Source organism: Coregonus lavaretus (assembly GCF_964263955.1).
Source record: "Coregonus lavaretus genome assembly, chromosome: 1".
NCBI lineage: Eukaryota > Metazoa > Chordata > Actinopteri > Salmoniformes > Salmonidae > Coregonus > Coregonus lavaretus.
In genome coordinates, this window is record NC_139988.1 from 69,201,124 (window position 1) to 69,223,973 (window position 22,850).

Consider the following 22,850-nt stretch of genomic DNA (forward strand, 5'->3'; position numbering starts at 1 on the left):
ATGTAGCAATGGAATGGCATCAAACACATGGAAACCATGTATTTTATGTATTTGATACCATTCCACTGATTCCGTTCCAGCCATTACCACGAGCCCGTCCTCCCCAATTAAGGTACACAGTGCAATCCAATGCTTACTTGTAGGGTAACCTCTCGACAATGCAACATCAAAAGAAAAAGTAAGTATTGTAGCTAAGTGAATAAAAAGAGTCATACAAATAAAAGCTAAATGAAATAATTTCACCAATTTAATAATGGGCAGTTTTTTCACAAATAGCTACATAGCCTATATGGAAATAACAGACATAAGCCAAGCATGTTTACCTGTAAAATGGAATAGGTTATAAGACCTCTATGATTCATTTTTACTTTGTCCGTTCTACCAACTCATCATTGCCCATTTTAAAGAGGGTTAAATATCTAGTTGCATTAAAGTTCAGCGGATGCTGAGCGCTATATTCAAATGTTAGTATGCATTCTACAAATGATGGAATAGGCAAAATATGATAATAACACAACAACAACTAATGGAAGTAGCTAACTACTGTAGCTAACTAGCCAGCTAACCTCTTTAGCTAGCCAGCACGCTAGCAAGCAATGCTAAAGAGATTGCAAACGGGTTAGCCAAACCAAAAATTGTTTTTCTAAATATTAGCTAGCTGGCTAGCATTTATGAGGCCAGCAAACACCTTCCTCACACGCTAGGAACGTATTTCCTCCAAGGAGATTTGTGGGAGGAGTGCTGATGACGTCACCCACTGTATGCGCTTTCGAAGTGGTCAGCCAGATCTGAACTCAATCAGACCACAAAGCGACTTTTGTGGGTCTAGACCCGTCTTTTCAATGCAAACTTCGTATTCTGATAGCAGAAGTCGCATGTAAGTGTCAAGTGTAGACACAACCTCAGTTACTGTTCGATTGAACGTTAGAATGGGTAAAACTAGTGACCTACGCAACTTTGAGAGTGGTATGATTGTTGGTCCCAGGCTTGCCAGTTCCAGTATCTCAGAAACGGATGGCCTCCTGGGCTTTTCATGCATGACAGTGTCTAGGGTTTACCGAAAATGGTGCGACAAACAAAAAACATCCAGTCTGCGGCAGCGCTGTGGGCGAAAACAGCTCATTGATGAAAGAGGTTGAAGGAGAATGGCAAGAATCGTGCAAGCTAACAGGCGGGCCACAAACAGGCAAACTACGGCTCAGTACAACAGTGGTGTGCAGAATGGCATCTCGGAACACACAACTCGTCGGTCGTTGTCACTGGGTTCCACTCCTAACAGCTAAAAACAAGAAGAAGCGGCTCCAGTGGGCACGCGATCACCAACCCAGGACAATTGAGGGGTGGAAAAATATTGCCTGGTCCGACGAATCCCGGTTCCGGTTGCGTCATGCTGATGGCAGAGTCAGGATTTGGCGTAAGAACCATGAGTCTATAGCTCCATCCTGCCTGGTGTCAATAGTACATGCTTGTGGCAGTGGTGTAATGGAGTGGGGAATGTTTTCCTGGCACACGTGGGTCCCTTGATACCAATTGAGCAACATTTGAACGCCACACCTTGTAGAATCCATGCCCTGAAGAATTCAGGCTGTTCTGGAGGCAAAGGGGCATCTGATCCGATACTAGATGGGTGTACCTAATTAATTGGCAACTGAGTGTATGTCATAACTGTTTCCAATGCTTCTCTTGTAGCTTGACATTCAGTGACATCTTATTATGACATTTGGGACACATTTAATGCGTATTACATTATTTTGACACTGTTATATATAAAGTGTTACCATATTTTTGATGTCCATGATTTACTTCTTACCTAGACTGTTGAGCAATCCTGACAGTTTTAAGAGCACATGTGTGCTAAAATTGAGGACATACTACTTGTGATATTAGTGCCAAATTGATTGAAAAAAATGTAATTTTGCTGTCTATGCACACATGATTCATAACAATACATCTCCCTTAGAACATGAACTTGATCATCTATTAGATATGCATATGGTAGATTTGGTCATCGTAAACCAGAGCATTTTTCATAGAACACACTGATGACGGTCCCCAATCGCTCCTTCAGGTACATCTCCAACGTATCCAGAGGCATACGCCTTACATCGTAACCCCAGAACTTTTTGTGACTGCTTTTGACAATGGGCACAATCTCTTCTGTGCTGTTAGGGTCGTTGCGTCCAATAGCAGCATACGTGGGGAAAACCTTGCTAAGATGAACCTTGTTAAGTAGACTCTCGTTGTACTTAGGGCAGCAGTAGGCTGACCACAGGTACTCCGGCACCGCCACTCGATGACCCTTGATCCAGTGCTTGTTGTCCTGGTAGGGAATAACCCCTGTCACAACATAGGCCACACCGAGGCAGTAGGACCCCAGAGTTTGGTTGACCTGTTTCTCCAGTGTCGCCCAGGGCCCGTCGTTGGAGCCGACCTTCTGAGGGACCACGTTGGTCAGGGTGAAGGTGGACGAGCGGTCCTCGTAGGTCCGGTGGTGAAGGCTGGGGTTGAGGTGCCCCCGCGTGTAGGAGGAGTTGATATAGTCCAGCTGGACAGCCTGGCTGTTCACCACGTTTGGGTCCAGCTCACCTAGAGGGAAGGGGATCATGTTGCCGTCTGCTGTAGCGTTGGCTAACTGGAAAGGGGAAACGTTAAGGGTTAGAAGCGTTTTTGAAGAAGCTATCTTGTGTTGAAGTAAGTGGGGGCTTTCCCAACAAGACATTTACATTTTAGTCATTTAGCAGACGCTCTTATCCAGAGCAACCTACAGTTAGTGAATACATATTTTTTTATACTGGCCCCCCGTGGGAATCAAACCCACAACCCTGGCATTGCAAACGCCATGCTCTATCAACTGAGCTACATCCCTGCCGGCCATTCCCTCCCCTACCCTGGACGACGCTGGGCCAATTGTGCGCCGCCCATGAGTCTCCCGGTCGCGGCCGGCTGCGACAGAGCCTGGATTCGAACCAGGATCTCTAGTGGCACAGTTAGCACTGCGATGCAGTGCCTTAGACCACTGCGCCACTCAGGAGTTATCTCCATATGCCAGTGTGTGACATTACCCAGAGCATCAAGCATACATGTCCTATTATTTTACCATGACAGTGAGTATTTAGATCAGGACATTATTGGTAAGGAATTGAATGAAGCACAGAATAACAGACAAAGGACAGATACCCATATGAAAAGAAGACTGAATTGGCTTTGAAAAAACACATCATTTACCAAAAACATTATGGATGTGATGGATTCCTTCATGAAACCATGCATTTCCAAGAGAATAAAGTGAGTGCTGTGCTGTGCTGTGCTGTCTCTCAGTAGGAGTTTGCTGCTTCAGGCTTTTAGGGGTTGGCTGAGCTGGTGGTCTGGTCCTGCTGGTCCATGGACTGGTACGCATCTCTGTTTTGTGTTACACTGGGGACGCCTGCAAAGTTGACGTTGTAATCTCCTCCGCGCTCTCTGTACATTTGGTAGATGAAGAAGCAGGAGACAGGTTTGAGTAGCAGGCCCAGGATGGCCATGCCCGCACTGAAGCGGAATGTGTCCCGGTTCCTCTCAGATAGACCCTCAATGAGCGGGTAGTTGATCCCAAAATGGATAATGTCTGTCAGTATCGTCACTGCAATCCCAATCAGAAACATAAGTACAGCATCAATGGAGTCCCTCTGAGCGATGGCCCACACGCCCACAGCCAGGACACTGAAGTTACCCCAGGCATAGGAGGACGGCAGCCAGGCCATGCAGCCCCAGACGGTCAGTAGCCAGTGCACTAGTACTATGGCCTTGAGGCTTATGGCAGGAATTTTCATATTTTCAGGCCAATGCAGATGTAGTTTGGCACCCTTCGTTTTTTGAGGACTTCATAAATAACTGTTCAACTTCTCTCTGACTAAAACTTCTCAACCACTCCTAACCCGGCAGGAAACACAACCCATGTGACAAACCATGGCACAGTACATTTTGGTTTCAGTGAACTGAGAAACAAAATCGTCTGCAGATTATGAGGCTCTGTGCCAACCACAAATGTGTCTGTTCTCATTTTTAAACTGAGCATTTCCTCTTTTTAATCTAGTACAGAACACTCCAGTTACGCTTGAAATTCAGTGTCATGCGTAAACCAATAGATTGTGATGGCTGTTTAATCACCCTCTGAATCCCAATTTCATTAAAGGGACATTACACTCTAAAATCTAATTTTGTCAGATGTTTTTATAACTCCAAAGTAGTCTAATGTAAATATGAGAAAATCTTGAAATTATTTGGTGCGTACCTGTTCTATTCATTTTAGATTATAGCATATAGCTGGATCTCCAAAACAGATGGCTTGGGACGTGGACTCATCTTGTCAATAGACTACTTTGTAGTCTGAAAACCTCTAACAAAGTTTGATTATGGGGTGTAATGTCCCTTCCAAGGGTTAGTTCATAATTTTACAACTTAAAGGGATACTTCGGGATTTTGGCAATTATACCATGTATGTAGTTCCCCAGAGTCAGATGAACTTCTGGATACCATTTTTATGTATCTGTGTCCAGTATGAAGGAAGTTAGAGGTAGTTATGTGAGCCAATGCTAACTAGCGCAATGACTGGAAGTCAGATATGCTAGCAGATGCCCATATACTTCCAGCCATTGCTCTAACGCTAGTTAGCATTGGCTCGCGAAACTACCTCTAATTTCCTTCATACTGGACACAGAGACATACAAATTATATCCACAAGTTCATCTGACTCTGGGGAAGTAAATAAAGGGCCTCATTGCCAAAATCCCAAAGTATCCCTTTAACTTTAAACAGCCACAACAAACATCAGCTAACTTTTGGCATTGCTAGCTAAAAATCAATAGGAGTGATAGGAGCAACCGTGTATTTTCCAAAATATCATGGCCAAATCAAATGCTATCTGCTCAATTATTTGGTTTGACACACTTAACGGTGATAGACTACTTTCAGGGTAAGGAACCATCTAACATCAAGTTTTAAAATAATTAACTTTCCTTTTAAGTCAATTGTTACCTGTGGCTCAAACTTCCAGTTTGCTGAGGGCCTCTTCCCTTCTGGCGGGCTGAACATGTAGGCAGAGAACCATGGCGAGCGTCGTGGGCGGCTGTATAGCGAGGCGAAGTGGTACTGGTTCCCATAGCGCTGACAGATGGGGGTCCCCGACAGGCCCTTAGGGGGCCAAGACCTGTAGAAGAAGTTCAGACATGGAGCGAAGTCCCCCACATCAGCAGCACACAGGGACCACCAGCCTGCCAGAGCTAGAAGGGCCAAACCCACAGCATGAAGATATGGCATTCTGGCAAATATGCTGGAGCTGTTGCTGTAGTCTTCCAAAAATATAAAAGATAGCAACAACCAAAAATTGACTACAACTAGATGTATTCTTTCCAATTCATGGAATTCACAGCTTCAGAGATACACGATCAGAAACTGTCCACAAAGCCACAGAAAAACAACTAGAGAGGAGAAATACGTATCTGCTATAGGTTCTCAATGTGCCACCCCTGTCCCATGCTGTCACACACTCGTTATACTTGGGGATTGGGAGGGGTGGATTTATGGTTGACTAAGCGTCTGACAATAACACTTATGCAAGGAGAGCGAGGGGGCGTTACGAAAGCAGCTTCCTTATTAATGGCGCATGACTCTCTCACTGAAAGAGGAAGGATGGCTGGCCGCCTGCCCTCTTATGCACTTTCACTGCACTATGTCTCTTACTAGAGAACAAGAAGAGCTGAACCAGCTAAGAGTGAAATAATTATTTGTATGCACTCACTTCACTGAAGTGAGTTTACTAAATGGCAGTATGAAAAATGTATGCACTCACTAACTGTAAGTCGCTCTGGATAAGAGCGTCTGCTAAATGACTCAAATGTAAAAAAATATATTATTCTTATTTTGTCGAGTTCGATTATGTTTATTTCATCTGGGATTCAATCAAAGGTGCATTGCCGTCAATGGGTCTTTAAAGGGAATTTCCCTGATGTTCTTGAATCACATTCATGGTAAACACTACGGATGTCGGCTCAAGCGTAAACTACCTTTAGAAATCAAGTACAATGTCGACAATGCTTCTTTAACTGAATCCCGGTGTAAGGTTCTTTATTTATTGTCTTAGTTCACCTTGTGTTCTTGTACGTATCCCTGTTTCTTTGTGTTCTTGAACGTAGCCCTGTCTTTCATTTTTGTTCATTGATTTCACCTGTGTTAGTTACTCACCTGGTCTCATCAGCTCCTTATTTAGTTCAGTTCTTTCTGTTTGTGCCTTGTGAGGTATTGTTTGTTTTGACTCTACTAAGCCTTTTCCTAGCTCGTTTGTGAGAACCAGTTTTAGCCTTCAGTCCTAGTTTTGTTTCACCTGCCTGTTTGCTTACCTATGTATGACCATTGCCTGCCTGTGACCACGATTCCAGCCTTCTGTGAAGGCGAAATAAATACCTGCCGCGCGTGAATCTACACCCTTTTCTCCCTGAGTATTCGTTACACCCGGCCTTAGTTAACACAGGAGTTAATCATTGGACAAATGTTGAAATCATTGCAGAGCTGTGTTGTTGTTGAAGGTAAATCCACAATAGCATGTCATCTCATGGTTAAACATTGGCTTGCACTTTGTAGTTAGTGCAGTCAAAAACATGATTTTCTTGTGTTTTATATACACTGGGTGTATAAACATTAGGAACACCTGCTCTTTCCATGACATAGACTGACCAGGTGAATCCAGGTAAAAGCTATGATCCCTTATTGATGTCACTTGTTAAATCTACTTAAATCAGTGTAGATGAAGGGGAGGAGACAGGTTGAAGAAGGATTTTTAAGCCTTGAGATATTTGAAACATGGATTGTGTGTGTGCCATTCAGAGGGTGAATGGGCAAGACAAGAGATTTAAGTGCCTTTGAATGGGGGTATGGTAGTAGGTGCCAGGCGCACCTTTTTGAGTGTGTCAAGAACTGCAACGCTGCTGGGTTTTTCACGCTCAACAGTTTCCCGTCTGTATCAAGAATGGTCCACCACCCAAAGGACATCCAGCCAACTTGACACAAATGTGGGAAGCATTGGAGTCAACATGGGCCAGCATCCCTGTTGAATGCCTTCGACACCTTGTAGAGTCCATGCCCTGATGAATTGAGGCTGTTCTGAGGGCAAAAGGGGGTGCAACTCAATATTAGGAAGGTGTTCCTAATGTTTTGTACACTCAGTATATCTCCACACTATGAGGTTGAAATCATACTGTGAAATTATGAAAATGATGATAATGCTCTTTTAGTGTAAGAGCTGTTTAAAAAGGTAGCCAGAAATTTCGGCCTATTTTGGTGGGATGGAGTTTTGGCCTGCCTGGTGACATCACCAGGTGGTAAATTAGTTAATAGACCAATAAGAAAGAGTTCCAAACCTCTGATAACAGCTAGTTTGGATTTTCCCCCTTCCAACTGGGCACAATTGGGTAACATTTCAGTGAGGGGAATTGATTGATCTTGAGTGCTTTTTCAGTGACACACAACACCAGTATTAGTATTTTTCTCAATTTGATTTAATTAACCAAGATTAGAGTTTTCACACACAAGATTACATAATCAGACACACACAAGCACGTGAGTTAGAGGGCTTTCACACCACATTGGCTTGGAGTGGTCTTTCCTAACTCTGGCACGTTTCCCCCTTAGTTAGTCAGTTTGGACTGGTGTGAACACTCTATCCACACTCGGGAGCGCACTAAACAACGCACTATGGTTCGCTCAAAAAGAGTGGTCTCTGTCCTATTCCATTCGAACCGTGGTGCGGTTCAATGCAGGTTAGAACGCAGTCCAGACCAAACACAGGAAAAGAACCAGAGGCGCGCAATATTATTAGTTGTTTGACTGCGAGCATTTGATGAAATGCACACAGTACCATAACTTGATATCTCTGAAACATTCTGTGAGTAGCAGCGTATTTATGAGTGCATCCGATGCAGATTAGGGGAGATGTGGGCTATTCCGGGTATATAGGCAACTGAATATAGGCTATTCACGTTGCAGTTAGAACAGCTATTGAGCTGTTTCCTCCCGCATGTTGTTGGAAGACCAAAACGAAAGTAAAATAAAGTTTGGGAACATACAAGTGATGCTTCATGATTATCATAGATGGATTAAACGTGAACATTTTTCTCCAATAAACAAATTACTTGCATGGACATGTGGTTTTGTTTGGGCATTTTAGTTCGTGTGACATTTGGCATTGTGAAACAAAGAAAAAAGAATACAACTCTGATTCGAGCTATAGCTGAGAACTACAGTGCATTCTGAAAGTATTCAGACCCCTTCCCTTTTCCAACTGTTCTTACCTTACAGCCTTATTCTAAAATTGATTTAAATAGATTCTCTGGTCTGATGAAACCAAGATTTAACTATTTCGCCTGAATGCCAAGTGTCACCTCTGGAGGAAACCTGGTACCATCCCTACGGTGAAGCATGGTGGTGGCAGCATCATGCTGTGGGGACGTTTTTCAGCGGCAGTGACTGGGATACTAGTTAGGATCCAGGGAAAGATGAACGGAGCAAAGTACAGAGAGAAACCTGCTACAGAGCGCTAAGGACATTAGACTGGGACGAAGGTTCACCTTCCAACAGGACAACGACCCTAAGCACACAGCCAAGACAACGCAGGAGTGGCTTCGGGACAAGTCTCTGAATGTCCTTGAGTGGCCCAGCCAGAGGCCGGACTTGAACCCAATCGAACATCTCTGGAGAGACCTGAAAATAGCTGTGCAGCGATGCTTCCCATCCAACCTGAAAGAGCTTGAGAGAATCTGCAGAGAAGAATAGGAGAAACTCCCCAAATACAGGTGTGCCAAGCTTTTAACTTCATACCCAAGAAGACTTGAGGCCGTAATCACTGCCAAAGGTGCTTCAACAAAGTACTGAGTAAGGATACTTATGTAAATGTGATATTTCCTTTTTAAATGTTTTATACATTTGCAAACATTTCTAAAAACCAGTTTTTGCTTTGTCATTATGGGGTATTGTGTGTAGATTGATGAGGAAAAAAATCAATTGAATCAAATTTAGAATGAGGCTGTAAAGTAACAAAATGGGGGAAAAAGTCAAGGGGTCTGAGTACTTTCCAAATGCACTGTATGTGTGAATACACCCTTTAGTGGGGGCTATTGATTGATCTTGAGAGTTTTTTCAGTGACGCACAACACAAGAGTGTTTGTATTTTTCTGAACTCTGATCTGTGAATTTATGTGTCTGTGTATGTCTTGTGTGAAAATTCTGTAATCTTGGTTGATTCAATCAGATCAGAGTTGAGAAAAATACTAAACACTTGTGTTTTGTGTCACTGAAAAAGCACTCGAGCAATCAATTGCCCTCACAAAAATTCTTAAAGGTTCAATGCAGCCCTTTATATCTCAATATCAAATCATTGCTGGGTAACACTTAAGTCATTTACTGTGATTGTTTTCAATTAAAATGGTCAAAAAGGAACAAAAATGGCTTCTTAGCAAAGAGGAATTTCTCAAGTAAGAATTTAGCTAGGACTGTCAAAAGTGCAAGCCAATCTTTAAAGGGATATTTAGGGATTTTGGCAATGAGGCCTTTTTTCTACTTCCCCAGAGTCAGATGAACTTGTGGATACCATTTTTATGTCTCTGTGTACAGTATGAAGAAAGTTAGTGGTAGTTTCGCGAGCCAATGCTAACTAATGTTAGTGCAATATAGACTTCCAGTCATTGCGCTAACGCTAGTTAACAATTGCGCTAGCGCTAGTTAGCAACTTCCTGCAAACTGCATGCAGAAACATAAAAATGGTATTCACAAGGTCATCTGACTCTGGGGAAGTAGATAAAGGTCCTCATTGCCAAAATCCCTAAGTATCCATGAGATGACATTCAATTGTGGATTTACCTTCAACAACAATGCAGCTCTGCAATTTCAAAATTTGTCCAATGTTTAACTCCTGTGTAAACTAAGGCCGGGATTCAATTAAAGAAGCATTTTCGACACTGTATGCACGCACGCACACACGCACACGCACACACACACACACACACACACACACACCCAATGCACCCAATGCACCAGCTTGTGTAAATAAAGATTCTTAGTACAAGGGTTATCCCTGATGTGTGTGAAATGTGTCTCTATTTACGTTTAGCGATTCATTCCAGTACTTTGTTATAGAATGTTGTTTCCCTGAGAATGCCTCAGTCAGAAGTTTCTCTCAGTCACAGCAGGCTATGTTTTATCTATACCTTGGGGTGGGAAAATATTTAATGTTCAGTGCACGGAAGGAAATTGAGGGGGTGGAGTCGGGAAGGGGTGGAAAGGTTGTTGCAGTGGGTAAGACAGGCTGTCTAGTTGTTCCTTTCCCCCCACTCCCCCCCCCCCCCCCTCTCTCTCTCTCTCTCTCTCTCGCTCTCTTGCTCTCTTGCTCTCTCTCACACACACAAATCTGCTGTCCATTGTGAATAGACATTATTTTCTCCCCTCACTTTAACCTCTCCCACATTATATAACATTAATACCGAGACTGCCAGCTCCAGTAAGCCAAAGTACACTGCTGCTCAGAGTTTGAGAAGTAAGGTAGGCTACAACATTCTCTTCCTTCTCTAATCTTTACAATAACTCAATGTTTTTGCATAGGATATTTGATATAGCTACTGGAACACTTCTGTATTTTTATTTCCTATTCGTGTACTGTTGGATTGTCTCTTCTTCATGCATTTACTGTATTATTTTCATGTGTTGCAGGACAATTTGAATAGGTAGTGTTGTCTTTTAAATGCATAGTTCTCTGAGTTAAATGTTGAGGTTTACCCCTTTCCCCCCATGGGACTTTGGTGAACAGGAAATGTGCTCGACCATAGTGGTCACTTGGGGACCATGCTCTTGTATGCACATGCTAGTGTTAAGTCCCCCCTCTGCTATAGTGTATGCCCTATAGAATAGTGAATGTGTGTGTTTGTATAGAAGATTAGCCACAGTACATGCATTTCATCAGGACTTTAAACTCTCAGTCCATCTCTTGACAAAAGTACATAGCCTACTTCTAAGGCTGAAATGTGTAATCCACAGTTCCAATGTTTTGCTTAGTTGCATAAGACGAGAACATCACTAAGAGAGCCTGAAATGCTTAGTGCACATTCTCTGCCAGTTACTTTTTTTTCTCCCTTTTCTTTCTTTTCTTTTTACAAGAAAGAGTCATGTTTTTCCCCAATCTGAGCATTGTAGCTTTACCATCAGCAGTATAAGGATTACTTATGGACCATTACTGTGTCATGAAATGAAATGATCATTTCTGCACATAAAGGCCTGCTATATTAAATGAAGTGCCCTTTAATATAGACCACATGTCAAATTCAATAAATCTGATTTTTAACATGAATAAAGACTTACTAAAGTGCCAAAATTCAGCATTTTGACATGTTCCTCTGTGCCCCTCCTGTGACTTCCTATTAATTTTGTTGCTTTGACAGAGTGATTCATTTTAAGGTAAAAAACAACAATAATCTGTCCCTCATTCTAAGGTCAACACTGTTATGTGAACTGAATTTTTGCGGTAATATGGTGAAACTATTATTTTTAAAATATTTTTTTCAAAACAAACATCGCACATCTAATAGTAAAATCATTGTGTAAATGCAGGTGAGCTGGTTCTACTCTTTTGGCCATTTTCTGGTGTTTTGTGGTGGAAACTGAGCGGGTCGAGCGTAACACGTCAATCTTACCCAAAGATAGACGAGCTAGAAATGTTTTAAGATTATACTTTTTTTTGTGAAGCTTGCATTCAACTGCCCCTCCCTGTTGCATACAACAATCTTCCATTCCTCCTGTCACATGGGGATTTGTGGCTGATTTAAAATGACATCGTCAACCCTGTTACTTTCTTTGGCACTTTATAGGCACTTACTATATATACAGTACCAGTCAAAAGTTTGTACACACCTACTCATTCAAGGCATTTTTCTTTATTTTTACTATTTTCTACATTGTAGAATAATAGTGAAGACATCAAAACTATGAAATAACTCATATGGAATCATGTAGTAACCAAAAAAGTGTTAAACAAATCAAAATATATTTTTTCAAATATCATCAAATAGCCACCCTTTGCCTTGATGACAGATTTTCACACTCTTGGAATTCTCTCAACCAGATTCACCTGGAATGCTTTCCAAAAAAGTATTGAAGGAGTTCCCACATATGCTGAGCACTTGTTGGCTGCTTTTCCTTCACTCTGCCAGGTCATCTGATGCAGCACTCCATCACTCTCCATCTTGGTAAAATAGCCCTTACACAGCCTGGAGGTGTGTTGGGTCATTGTCCTGTTAAAAAACAAATTATAGTCCCACTAAGCCCAAACCAGATGGGATAGCATATCGCTGCAGAATGCTGTGGTAGCCATGCTGGTTAAGTGTGCCTTGAATTCAAAATAAATCACAGACAATGTCACCAGCAAAGCACCCCCACACCATAACACCTCCTCCTCCATGCTTTATGGTGGGAACTACACATGCAGAGATTTTTACCTTTATTTAACTAGGCAAGTCAGTTAAGAACAAATTCTTATTTACAATGACAGCCTACCCTGGCCAAACCCGGACGATGCTGGGCCAATTGTGCGCTGCCCTTTGGGACTCCCAATCACAGCCGGATTGTGATACAGCCTAGAATCGAACCAGGGTCTGTAGTGATGCCTCATCCGTTTACCCACACCGCGTCTCACAAAGACATGGCGGTTGGAACCAAAAATCTCCAATTTGGACTCCAGACCAAAGGACACATTTCCACTGGTCTAATGTCCATTGCTCGTGTTTCTTGGCCCAAGCATGTCTCTTATTCTTATTGGTGTCCTTTAGTAGTGGTTTCTTTGCAGCAATTCGACCATGAAGGCCTGATTCACACAGTCCCCTCTGAACAGTTTATGTTGAGATGTGTCTGTGACTTGAACTCTGTGAAGCATTTATTTGGGCTGCAATTTCTGAGGCTGGTAACTCTAATGAACTTATCCTCTACAGCAGAGGTAACTCTGGGTCTTCCATTCCTGTGGCGGTCCTCATGAGAGCCAGTTTCATCATAGTGCTTGATGGTTTTTGCGACTGCACTTGAAGAAACTTTCAAAGTTCTTGAAATGTTCCGTATTGACTGACCTTCATGTCTTAATGTAATGATGGACTGTCGTTTCTCTTTGCTTATTGAGCTGTTCTTGCCATAGCATGGACTTGGTCTTTTACCAAATAGGGCTATCTTCTGTATACCTCCCCTACCTTGCCACAACACAACTGATTGGCTCAAACACATTAAGAAGGAAAGAAATTCCACAAATTAACTTTTAAGAAGGCACACCTGTTAATTGAAATGCATTCCAGATGACTACCTCATGAAACTGGTTGAGAGAATGCCAAGAGTGTGCAAAGCTGTCATCATGCAAAGGGTGGATATTTGAAGAATCTCAAATCTAAAATATATTTTGATTTGTTTAACACTTTTTTGTTACTACACGACTCCAAATGAGTTATTTCATAGTTTTGATGTCTTCACTATTATTCTACAATGTAAAAAATAGTAAAAATAAAGAAAAACCCTTGAATGAGTAGGTGTGTCCAAACTTTTGACTAGTAGTGTATATATTTGTTTTACCTCTTAAGATGCAATAAAAAAAATGTATTAAGTTGACCATGTGCTCTTTATAACGAATGTTAAAATTATGTGAAATAAAAAGTATACTTCTTTTCACAAAGTTGCACTACCCTAAAGGGACTCATTTAGTGGAATGACACTTATACATTCTGACATCATTCCTCTCATTCTCCCAGGAGCAGAACAATGAGTGGCCTGAATGGGGTGACTGGTTTCATCCTTGTGGTTTCGGTGGCCTTCCTCGGTGGCTCTCCAGGGGCCCTTGGGGGCAACATCCTGGTCTTCCCCGTGGACGGCAGCCACTGGGTCAACATGGAACTCCTGATCGAGGGACTCCACGCCCGGGGTCACCAGGTCACTGTGGTGCGCTCGGCCAGCAGTTGGTACATCAAGGAGTCGTCGCCCCACTACCGCTCTGTCTCCATCACTGTGCCTGGGGGCATGGACATTGAAAAACAAGACTTCTTTACGTCCTTCCTCGTCAAAATGCTGGAGATCCAAAGGGAAGGCGCGTCACCTTTGGCTTTTGTGTCCTTCTACTCGTACTTGCTGTCGGCGTTGTCGGGCATGCACCAGCAGGCCAGTCAGTTTGTGGTAGAGATGTTTGAGAACAAGGCTTTGATGCAGAACCTGAGGGATAGCCAGTACGACGTGGTGCTCTTGGACCCGGGGCTGCCCGTCGGGGTCCTGGTTGCCCACAAGCTCGGGCTACCCACTGTCTTCAATGTTCGCTGGATCACCAGTGGAGAGGGGCATTTCGTGGTGGCCCCCTCGCCCGTGTCCTATGTCCCCACCTCTGGTTACGCCACTTCGGACAAGATGACCTTTGACCAGCGAGTTGGGAATGTGTTAATCTACCTCCTCAACATGATCATTGATAGGTTTGTGATCAGCCCACACTACGATAGGCTGGTGAAGAGATACTTTGAGCCGGGTACGAACTTCTACCACCTTCTGCAGGGGACGGACCTCTGGCTCATGCGGGTGGACTTTGTGTTCGACTTCCCCCGGCCCACCATGCCTAACATTGTCTACATTGGAGGATTCCAATGTAAACCCTCCAATCCTCTACCAACAGAGCTGGAGGAGTTTGTCCAGAGCTCGGGGGAACACGGGGTCATCTTGATGTCACTGGGAACTCTGGTCAAAGGCTTGCCCATGGAGATCACCTCGGAGATCGCAGCCGCTTTCGCCCAACTTCCCCAGAAGGTCATCTGGAGGCACCCGGGCAAGCAACCCAACGGCCTGGGCAACAATACCCTGCTGGTCAAGTGGATGCCCCAGAACGACCTCCTGGGCCACCCCAAGGTCAAGGCCTTTGTGGCCCACGGTGGCACCAATGGCCTTTACGAAGCCATGTACCATGGGGTGCCGGTGGTGGGGCTTCCGCTGCTGTTCGACCAGTTCGAGAACGTCTTACGCCTGGAGGTGCGTGGAGCGGCCAAGGTGCTCGAAGTCACCAAGATCTCCAGCCAGAGCTTCTTGGAGGCTGTACAGGAAGTCCTCCATGATCCGTCCTACAGGACCAATATGGAGCGGCTCTCGAGCCTGCACCGGGACAAGCCCATGCATCCTCTGGACACTGCCCTCTTCTGGATCGAATTTGTCATGAGACACAAAGGAGCCGCCCACCTGCGAACGGAGTCTTACAAGATGCCCTGGTACTCCTATCATTCTCTGGATGTGATTGGATTCCTACTGGCTGTTTTGTTTGTGCTAGTAGCCATTACTGTGGGTTCAATCCACTTCCTGTGCCTCAGAGTATGCAGGAAGCATAAACCCAAACAGGAGTAATGATTGGCTCTTGAATACAACAGGAAGTGACCTCACTTCTTACCATATGACTGTGAACAAATAAGTTACCATTTTTCCTCTCAAACACGTCTGTTAGTTCTCAACAGGATAACAACAGGATATCTTCATAAAGCACAGTGGCGCAGCTGTCTAAGGCACTGTTTCTCAGTTCTTCAGGCGTCACTACAGACCCCCTGGTTCGATTCCAGGCTGTATCACAACCGGCCGTGATTAGGAGTCCCATAGGGCGGCACTCAATTGGCCCAGCGTCGTCCGGGTTTGGCTGGTGTAGGCCGTCATTGTAAATAAGAATTTGTTCTTAACTGACTTGCCTAGTTAAATAAAGGTTAAATTAAAGAAAATAAACAGGTGTGTTCTTTTTTGTTATACTTAATAAGTTAACATGTATAAAGAAAGCTCGCTTTGATTTTAGCATATATTTTGTATTACCATTGTGCTTTAGCCTTGTAAATGTTTAACTCCTATAGTGCCTGGGATGACAATGAGCACTACAGTTCGATTCAATATAATTAAATAAAATGGTTAGAAATAACGATATCTGGCACCTTTATTGTGGTCTTCCATTTGCTTGGAGATTTTAAGACACTGGTACTTAGACCTAGGACAGAATAAATCCTAACCTGAGATATACACATATGATATCAATGCATGAGTTATGAAAAGTTCTCAAGTTCAAGAATCCGGCCCATTTGGAAAAGCATACTTTTTTTTATATACACATGGATGCTAAACAAATGGCCGTATCAAAAGAGTTGAAAATATTGGTGGGATATTTACATTAGGATGAAATTGGATACTGTATAAAAGTTCATGGGAGTTGTTTTAAATACTTCTTTCACACATCCATCTGTAGGGGGAGTCACATGATCCATCCTGCCAGGAGTTAAGCTCTCTCTCTATGGTGTCAATGTGTTCACAGACCTCCCCCAAAGGGTTGTCTAACTTCCAGTCATCTGGCTCTCTTCCTCCCCCAGGTCTGCTCAACCAGTACCTATAGGAGTTGATGATACAATTCAGTTATTTGGTAACACTTTATAGTGACTCTTATAAATAAGCTTTAATAAACAATTCATAAGAGATTAAAGTGAGACTCAGCGATATGACGTTGCCACGGGCAGCACCGCAGATATTCAGATGAATGCACTGCAAGACTTTGTGCTCACACAGTCACACAGAGTACCTGTGCATGTGAATGGGTGCGCTTCACGCTGCTACAATGTGATTGATATGGGGCCAACATTTCAGAGAAGTTTAGCTTTGCGCTTCAACAGTTTAAAAAAAAAAGTATATATTGTTTTTTATTGGCCCATCCACCACCACCCCTCTTCGGAGGACAAAAATGAACTTTGTTTTTACAGCTTTTTATTTTTTTGTTACATGTACAGTACCAGTCAAAAGTTTGGACACACCTACTCATTCAAGGGTTTTTCTTTATTTGTACTATTTTCTACATTGTAGAATAATAGTGAAGACATCAAAACAATGAAATAAGTGTTAAACAAATCAAAATATATTTTATATTTTTGATTCTTCAAAGTAGCCACCCTTTGCCTTGATGAGAGCTTGGCATTCTCTCAACCAGCTTCATAAGGTAGTCACCTGGAATGCTTTACCAACAGTCACTCTGCGGTCCAACTCAGCCTAGTGTGTTCTGGGTCATTGTGCTGTTGAAAAACAAATGATAATCCCACTAAGCGCATACCAGATGGGATGGCATATCACTGCAGCAAAGCAGCCCCCACACCATCACACCTCGTCCTCCATGCTTCACGGTGGGAACCACACGTGCGGCGGTTGGAACCAAAAATCTCAAATTTGGACTCATCAGACCAAAGGACATATTTCCACCAGTCTAACGTCCATTGCTTGTGTTTCTTGGCCCAAGCAAGTCTCTTCTTATTGGTGTCCTTTACATTTACATTTACATCATTTGGCAGACTCTCTTATCCAGAGCGACTTACAAATTGGTGCATTCAACTTATGATAGCCAGTGGGACAACCACCTTTCTTTCTTTTCTTTTTTTTAAGGGGTGGGGGAAGAAGGATTACTTTATACTATTCCAGGTATTCCTTAAAGAGGTAGGGTTTCAAGTGTCTCCGGAAGGTGGTCAGTTACTCCGCTGTCCTGGCGTCGTGGGGGAGCTTGTTCCACCATTGGGGTGCCAGAGCAGCGAATAGCTTTGACTGAGCTGAGCGGGAACTGTGCTTCCGTAGAGGTAGGGGAGCTAGCAGGCCAGAGGTGGATGAACGTAGTACCCTCATTTGGGTGTAGGGTCTGATCAGAGCCTGAAGGTAAGGACGTGCCGTTCCCCTCACAGCTCCGTAGGCAGGCACCATGGTCTTGTAGTAGATGCGAGCCTCAACTGGAAGCCAGTGGAGTGTGCGGAGGAGCGGGGTGACATGAGAGAACTTGGGAAGGTTGAACACCAGACGGGCTGCAGCGTTCTGGATAAGTTGTAGGGGTTTAATGGCACAGGCTGGGAGCCCAGCCAACAGCGAGTTGCAGTAATCCAGACGGGAGATGACAAGTGCCTGGATTAGGACCTGTGCTGCTTTCTGTGTAAGGTAGGGTCGTACTCCGCGAATGTTGTAGAGCATGAACCTGCAGGATCGGGTCACCGCTTTGATGTTAGCGGAGAACGACAGGGTGTTGTCCAGGGTCATGCCAAGGTTCTTTGCACTCTGGGAGGAGGACACAATGGAGTTGTCAACCGTGATGGCGAGATCATGGAGCGGGCAGTCCTTCCCCGGGAGGAAGAGCAGCTCCGTCTTGCCGAGGTTCAGCTTGAGGTGGTGATCCGACATCCACACTGATATGTCTGCCAGACATGCAAAGATGTGATTTGCCACCTGGTAATCAGAAGGGGGAAAGGAGAAAATTAATTGTGTGTCGTCTGCGTAGCAATGATAGGAGAGACCATGTGAGGATATGACAGAGTCAAGTGACTTGGTGTATAGAGAGAATAGGAGAGGGCCTAGAACTGAGCCCTGGGGGATACCAGTGGTGAGAGCACGTGGTGCGGAGACAGATTCTCACCACGCCACCTGGTAGGAGTGACCTGTCAGGTAGGACGCAATCCAAAAGTGAGCAGTGCGGGAGATGCCCAACTCAGAGAGGGTTGAGAGGAGGATCTGATGGTTCACAGTATCAAAGGCAGCGGATAGGTCTAGAAGGATAAGAGCAGAGGAGAGAGAGAGTTAGCTTTAGCAGTGTGGAGAACCTTCGTGACACAGAGAAGAGCAGTCTCAGTTGAATGACCAGTCTTGAAACCTGACTGGTTTGGATCAAGGTCATTCTGAGAGAGATAGCAGGAGAGTTGACTAGAGACGGCACGCTCAAGAGTTTTGGAGAGAAAAGAAAGAAGGGATAATGGTCTGTAGTTGTTGACATCGGAGGGATCGAGTGTACGTTTTTTGAGGAGCGCCGAGGCACATATCATATCATAGAAGTGGTTTCTTTGCAGGAAATCGACCATGAAGGCCTGATTCACGCAGGCTCCTCTGAACAGTTGATGTTGAGATGTGTATGTTACTTGAACACTAAGAAACATTTATTTGGGCTGCAATCTGAGGTGAAGTTAATTGCCAATTTCTGAAGCTGGTAACTCTAATTAACTTATCCTCTCAGCAGAGGTAACTCTGGGTCTTACTTTCCTGTGGCGGTCCTCATGAGAACCAGGTTCATCATAGCGCTTGATGGTTTTTGCGACTGCACTTAAAGAAACCTTAAAAGTTCTTGAAATGTTCCGTATTGACTGACCTTCATGTCTTAAAGTAATGATGGACTGTCGTTTCTCTTTTCTTATTTGAGCTGTTCTTGCCATAATATGGACTTGGTATTTTACCAAATAGGGCTATCTTCTTGTCACAACACAACTGATTGGCTCAAACGCATTAAGAAGGAAAGAAATTCCACAAATTAACTTTTAACAAGGCACACCTGTTAATTGAAATGCTTTCCAGATGACTACCCCATGAAGCTGGTTGAGAGAATGCCAAGAGTGTGCAAAGCTGTCATCAAGGCAAAGGGAGCCTAATATAAAACATATTTTGATTTGTTTAACACTTTTTTAGTTACTACATGATTCCATATGTGTTATTCCATAGTTCTTATGCCTTCACTATTATTCTACAATGTAGAAAATAGCAAAAATAAAGAAAAACCCTTGAATGAGTAGGTGTGTCCAAACTTTTGACTGGTACTCTGCCTTCGTCAAAAGTCAAGGTGTTTGAATTCTTTCCGAAGTTTGTTATGTTACAGCCTTATTCTAAAATTGATTAAATAAATAAAAATATTCAGCAATCTACACACAATACCCCATAATGACAAAGTGAAAACAGGTTTTTATACATTTTTGCTAATTTATTAAAAATAATAAACAGAAATACCATATTGACATAGGTATTCAGACCCTTTGCTATGAGACTCGAAATTGAGCTCAGGTGCATCCTGTTTCTTGATCATCCTTGAGATGTTTCTACAACTTGATTGACTGTGGTAAATTCAATTGATTGGACATGATTTGGAAAGGCAAACAACTGTCTATAAAAGGTCCCACAGTTAACAATGCATGTCACAGCAAAAACAAAGCCATGAGGTCGATGGGATTGTCCGTAGAGCACAGATCTGGGGAAGGGTACCAAAAAATGTCTGCAGCATTGAAGGTCCCCAAGAACACTGTGGCCTCCATCATTCTTAAAGGGAAGAAGTTTGGAACCACCAAGAGTCTTCCTAGAGCTGGCCGGTCTGCCAAACTGAGCAATTGGGGGAAGAAGGGCCTTGGTCAGGGAGGTGACCCGTTGGTGACTGACAGAGCTCTAGAGTTCCTCTGTGCAGATGGGAGAGCCTTCCAGAAGGGCAACCATCTCTGCAGCACTCCACCAATCAGGCCTTTATGGTACAGTGTTTGACAAAAGGCACCTAAAGACTCTCAGACCATGAGAAACAACATTCTCTGATCTGATTAAACTCTTTGGCCTGAATGCCAAGCATCATGTCTGGAGGAAACCTGGTACCATCCCTACGGTGAAGCATGGTGGTGGCAGCATCATGCTGTGGGGATGTTTTTCAGCGGCAGGGACTGGGAGACTAGTCAGGATCGAGGCAAAGATGAACGGAGCAAAGTACAGAGAGATCCTTGATGAAAATATGCTTCAGAGCGCTCAGGACCTCAGACTGGGACAAAGGTTTACCTTCCAACAGGACAACAACCCTAAGCCTACAGCCAAGACAACGCTGGAGTGGCTTCAGGACAAGTCTCTGAATGTCCTTGAGTGGCCCAGCCAGAGCCCGGACTTGAACCCGATCGAACATCTCTGCAGAGACCTGAATATAGCTGTGCAGCAACGCTCCCCATCCAACCTGACAGAGTTTGAGAGGATCTGCAGAGAAGAATGGGAGAAACTCCCCAAATACAGGTGTGCCAAGCTTGCAGCGTCATACCCAAGAAGACTCAAGGCTGTAGTTGCTGCCAAAGGGGCTTCAACAAAGTACTGAGTAAAGGGTCTGAATACTTATGTAAATGTAATATTTCAGTTCTAAAAACGTGTTTTTGCTTTGTCATTATGGGGTAATATGTGTAGATTGATGAGGGGAAAAAACAATTGGATAAATTTTAGAATAAAGCTGTAACGTAACAAAATGTGGAAAAAGTCAAAGGGTCTGAATACTTTCCCAAGGCACTGTATATACATCTGAGACAACAATCATCTTTGAAAAAATACTATTTTTGTTCATAGCCAAAACCACCAAACTGAAGGCCTATTGTGTTTTAATTGTTTGTTTTATTTTCATCTCAGACAAGCATTGCAGACAGAAAGTGTCTGATGCTTCAAAGGTTGTGGTCTACAGATTTGACCTTAGTGATGTCTCACTGAAGAACTGTGGTGGGTTTTGAATTACCCTGGATTGTGGTATTCCTGTTATGCATCATGAATGCCATTCCCCTCTAATGCTATCACATTTTCTGCCCTAACCTTTGCTAACAAAATGTCCAATATGCATCCTATTTTTGTTTGCCTTAACCAAACAGCTCTCGTTTGTGCTAATATAGAGAAAAATCATTGTAGGGGGAGGGGGTAAAAATCACTATATCCTATAGCAGTTGTAAGCACTGCATTCTATGTATTATATATATATATATATATATATATATATATATATATATATATATATATATATATTATTTTCAGATACAGGAGAAGAATCAGGAGCAGTCATGTTAACAGTAGCCTATTCTTCAGCATGTAGGCCTATCTTGTACTGCCACCACGTGTTGGTGTGTCTTTGGGTCTGTCTTCGTATTTAGTTGAAGGGATAGATATTCAGTACAGATGGAGAAATATTCAATAAATACAGAGGGATCTGAGAATAAACATCCACAAACTGGAGGGGAAACACTGAGAAGGTCTTTGTAGATAGTTAAAGGTACCTCAGACTAATGTTACTGTGAATGGTCCAGTTTGGAGGTATCAGACATTAATAATGCTGTTTATTACCCCCCATGCCTCTCCCTCAAACAGGCCGGGGAGACTTGTTTATGGCCTCCTATTTGGTTTCTCTGTTATTTTTCTCTGTGAGCGAGTGTTTTTACTGTGTTTACACTGACATCCTAATTTACACTTATACATGTAGGCTATCATAGTTTGTGTATAACATATTTGGTAAGTCAGTTATAATTATGTAAGATATGGACATTTCATCCATGGTGGGCATAACCAAAGGTATTTACATTCAAAGAGACTTTTATCTTATTTGACATGGTTCCTTTTCTTGCATTTTCATCATTAGAATAATAGATTAAAATAAAATGGAGACCAATATATGTTAATAGACCCAAAACCTACTCCAACAATGACAAACCATTTGTATTTGTGCTCGAAACTTGGTAGAATGAAACATGTACAGGTAACTGCCAAAATAATGGAAAGTCTTGAGTAAATGAGGGATACAAAGTATATTGACAGCAGGTGCTTTCACACAGGTGTGGTTCCTGCGTTAATTAAGCAATTAACATCCCATCATGCTTACGGTCAATTATAAAAATGCTGGGCAGGACATTATTTTTGCTATTTTGGCTACCATGGCTATAGGATGACAATGCCCCCATCCACAGGGCACGAGTGGACACTGAATGGTTTGATGAGCATCAAAATGATGTAAACCATATGCCATGGCCGTCTCAGTCACCAGATCTCAACCCAATTGAACACTTATGGGAGATTCTGGTGCGGTGCCTGGTACAGCGTTTTCCACCACAGTCAACAAAACACCAAATTATGGAATTTCGCGTGGAAGAAGGGTGTCGCATCCCTCCAATAGAGTTCCAGACACTTGTAGAACATATGCCAAGGTGCATTGAAGATGTTCTGGCTCGTGGTGGGTGGCCCAACGCCCCAAGACACTTTATGTTGGT

General features: G+C 43.2%; 3 protein-coding genes across 4 annotated transcripts; 1 reads left to right on the top strand and 2 right to left on the bottom strand.

Annotated features, from left to right (window-relative positions):
* Positions 1 to 225: 225 nt before the first annotated feature.
* LOC311128105 (endonuclease domain-containing 1 protein-like) lies at positions 226 to 5,541 on the bottom strand. The gene is made up of 2 exons (XM_084160077.1): positions 5,014 to 5,541; positions 226 to 2,632 (listed from the first exon to the last, which is right to left on the bottom strand). The coding sequence occupies exons 1-2, from the start codon at positions 5,293 to 5,295 to the stop codon at positions 2,006 to 2,008; spliced, it is 909 nt and encodes a 302-aa protein (XP_084016203.1). The 5' UTR covers positions 5,296 to 5,541; the 3' UTR covers positions 226 to 2,005.
* Positions 2,962 to 4,014, bottom strand: LOC311128116 (type-1 angiotensin II receptor-associated protein-like). The gene has a single exon (XM_084160088.1). It carries the CDS (start codon positions 3,807 to 3,809, stop codon positions 3,342 to 3,344), a length of 468 nt encoding a protein of 155 aa, XP_084016214.1. The 5' UTR covers positions 3,810 to 4,014; the 3' UTR covers positions 2,962 to 3,341.
* Positions 5,542 to 10,410: 4,869 nt separating the features above from the next.
* On the top strand, positions 10,411 to 15,950 carry LOC311137142 (UDP-glucuronosyltransferase 2B31-like). Of its 2 annotated transcripts, none has more exons than XM_084171489.1 (2): positions 10,411 to 10,558; positions 13,797 to 15,950. In XM_084171489.1, exon 2 carries the CDS (start codon positions 13,807 to 13,809, stop codon positions 15,412 to 15,414), a length of 1,608 nt encoding a protein of 535 aa, XP_084027615.1. In that variant the 5' UTR covers positions 10,411 to 10,558; positions 13,797 to 13,806; the 3' UTR covers positions 15,415 to 15,950. The 2 variants fall into 2 exon arrangements, with proteins under 2 accessions (XP_084027615.1, XP_084027614.1); XM_084171488.1 differs by having other exon boundaries at positions 10,411 to 10,563; positions 13,797 to 15,949.
* Positions 15,951 to 22,850: the final 6,900 nt, after the last annotated feature.

Coding starts and splice junctions, on each gene's coding strand:
- LOC311128116 (XM_084160088.1), bottom strand. CDS start 3,809: ATGAAAATTCCTGCCATAAGCCTCAAGGCCATAGTACTAGTGCACTGG.
- LOC311128105 (XM_084160077.1), bottom strand. CDS start 5,295: ATGCCATATCTTCATGCTGTGGGTTTGGCCCTTCTAGCTCTGGCAGGC. Junction 2,633..5,013: donor ACTGGAAGTTTGAGCCACAG/GTAACAATTGAC, acceptor TCCCCTTTCCAG/TTAGCCAACGCTACAGCAGA.
- LOC311137142 (XM_084171489.1), top strand. CDS start 13,807: ATGAGTGGCCTGAATGGGGTGACTGGTTTCATCCTTGTGGTTTCGGTG.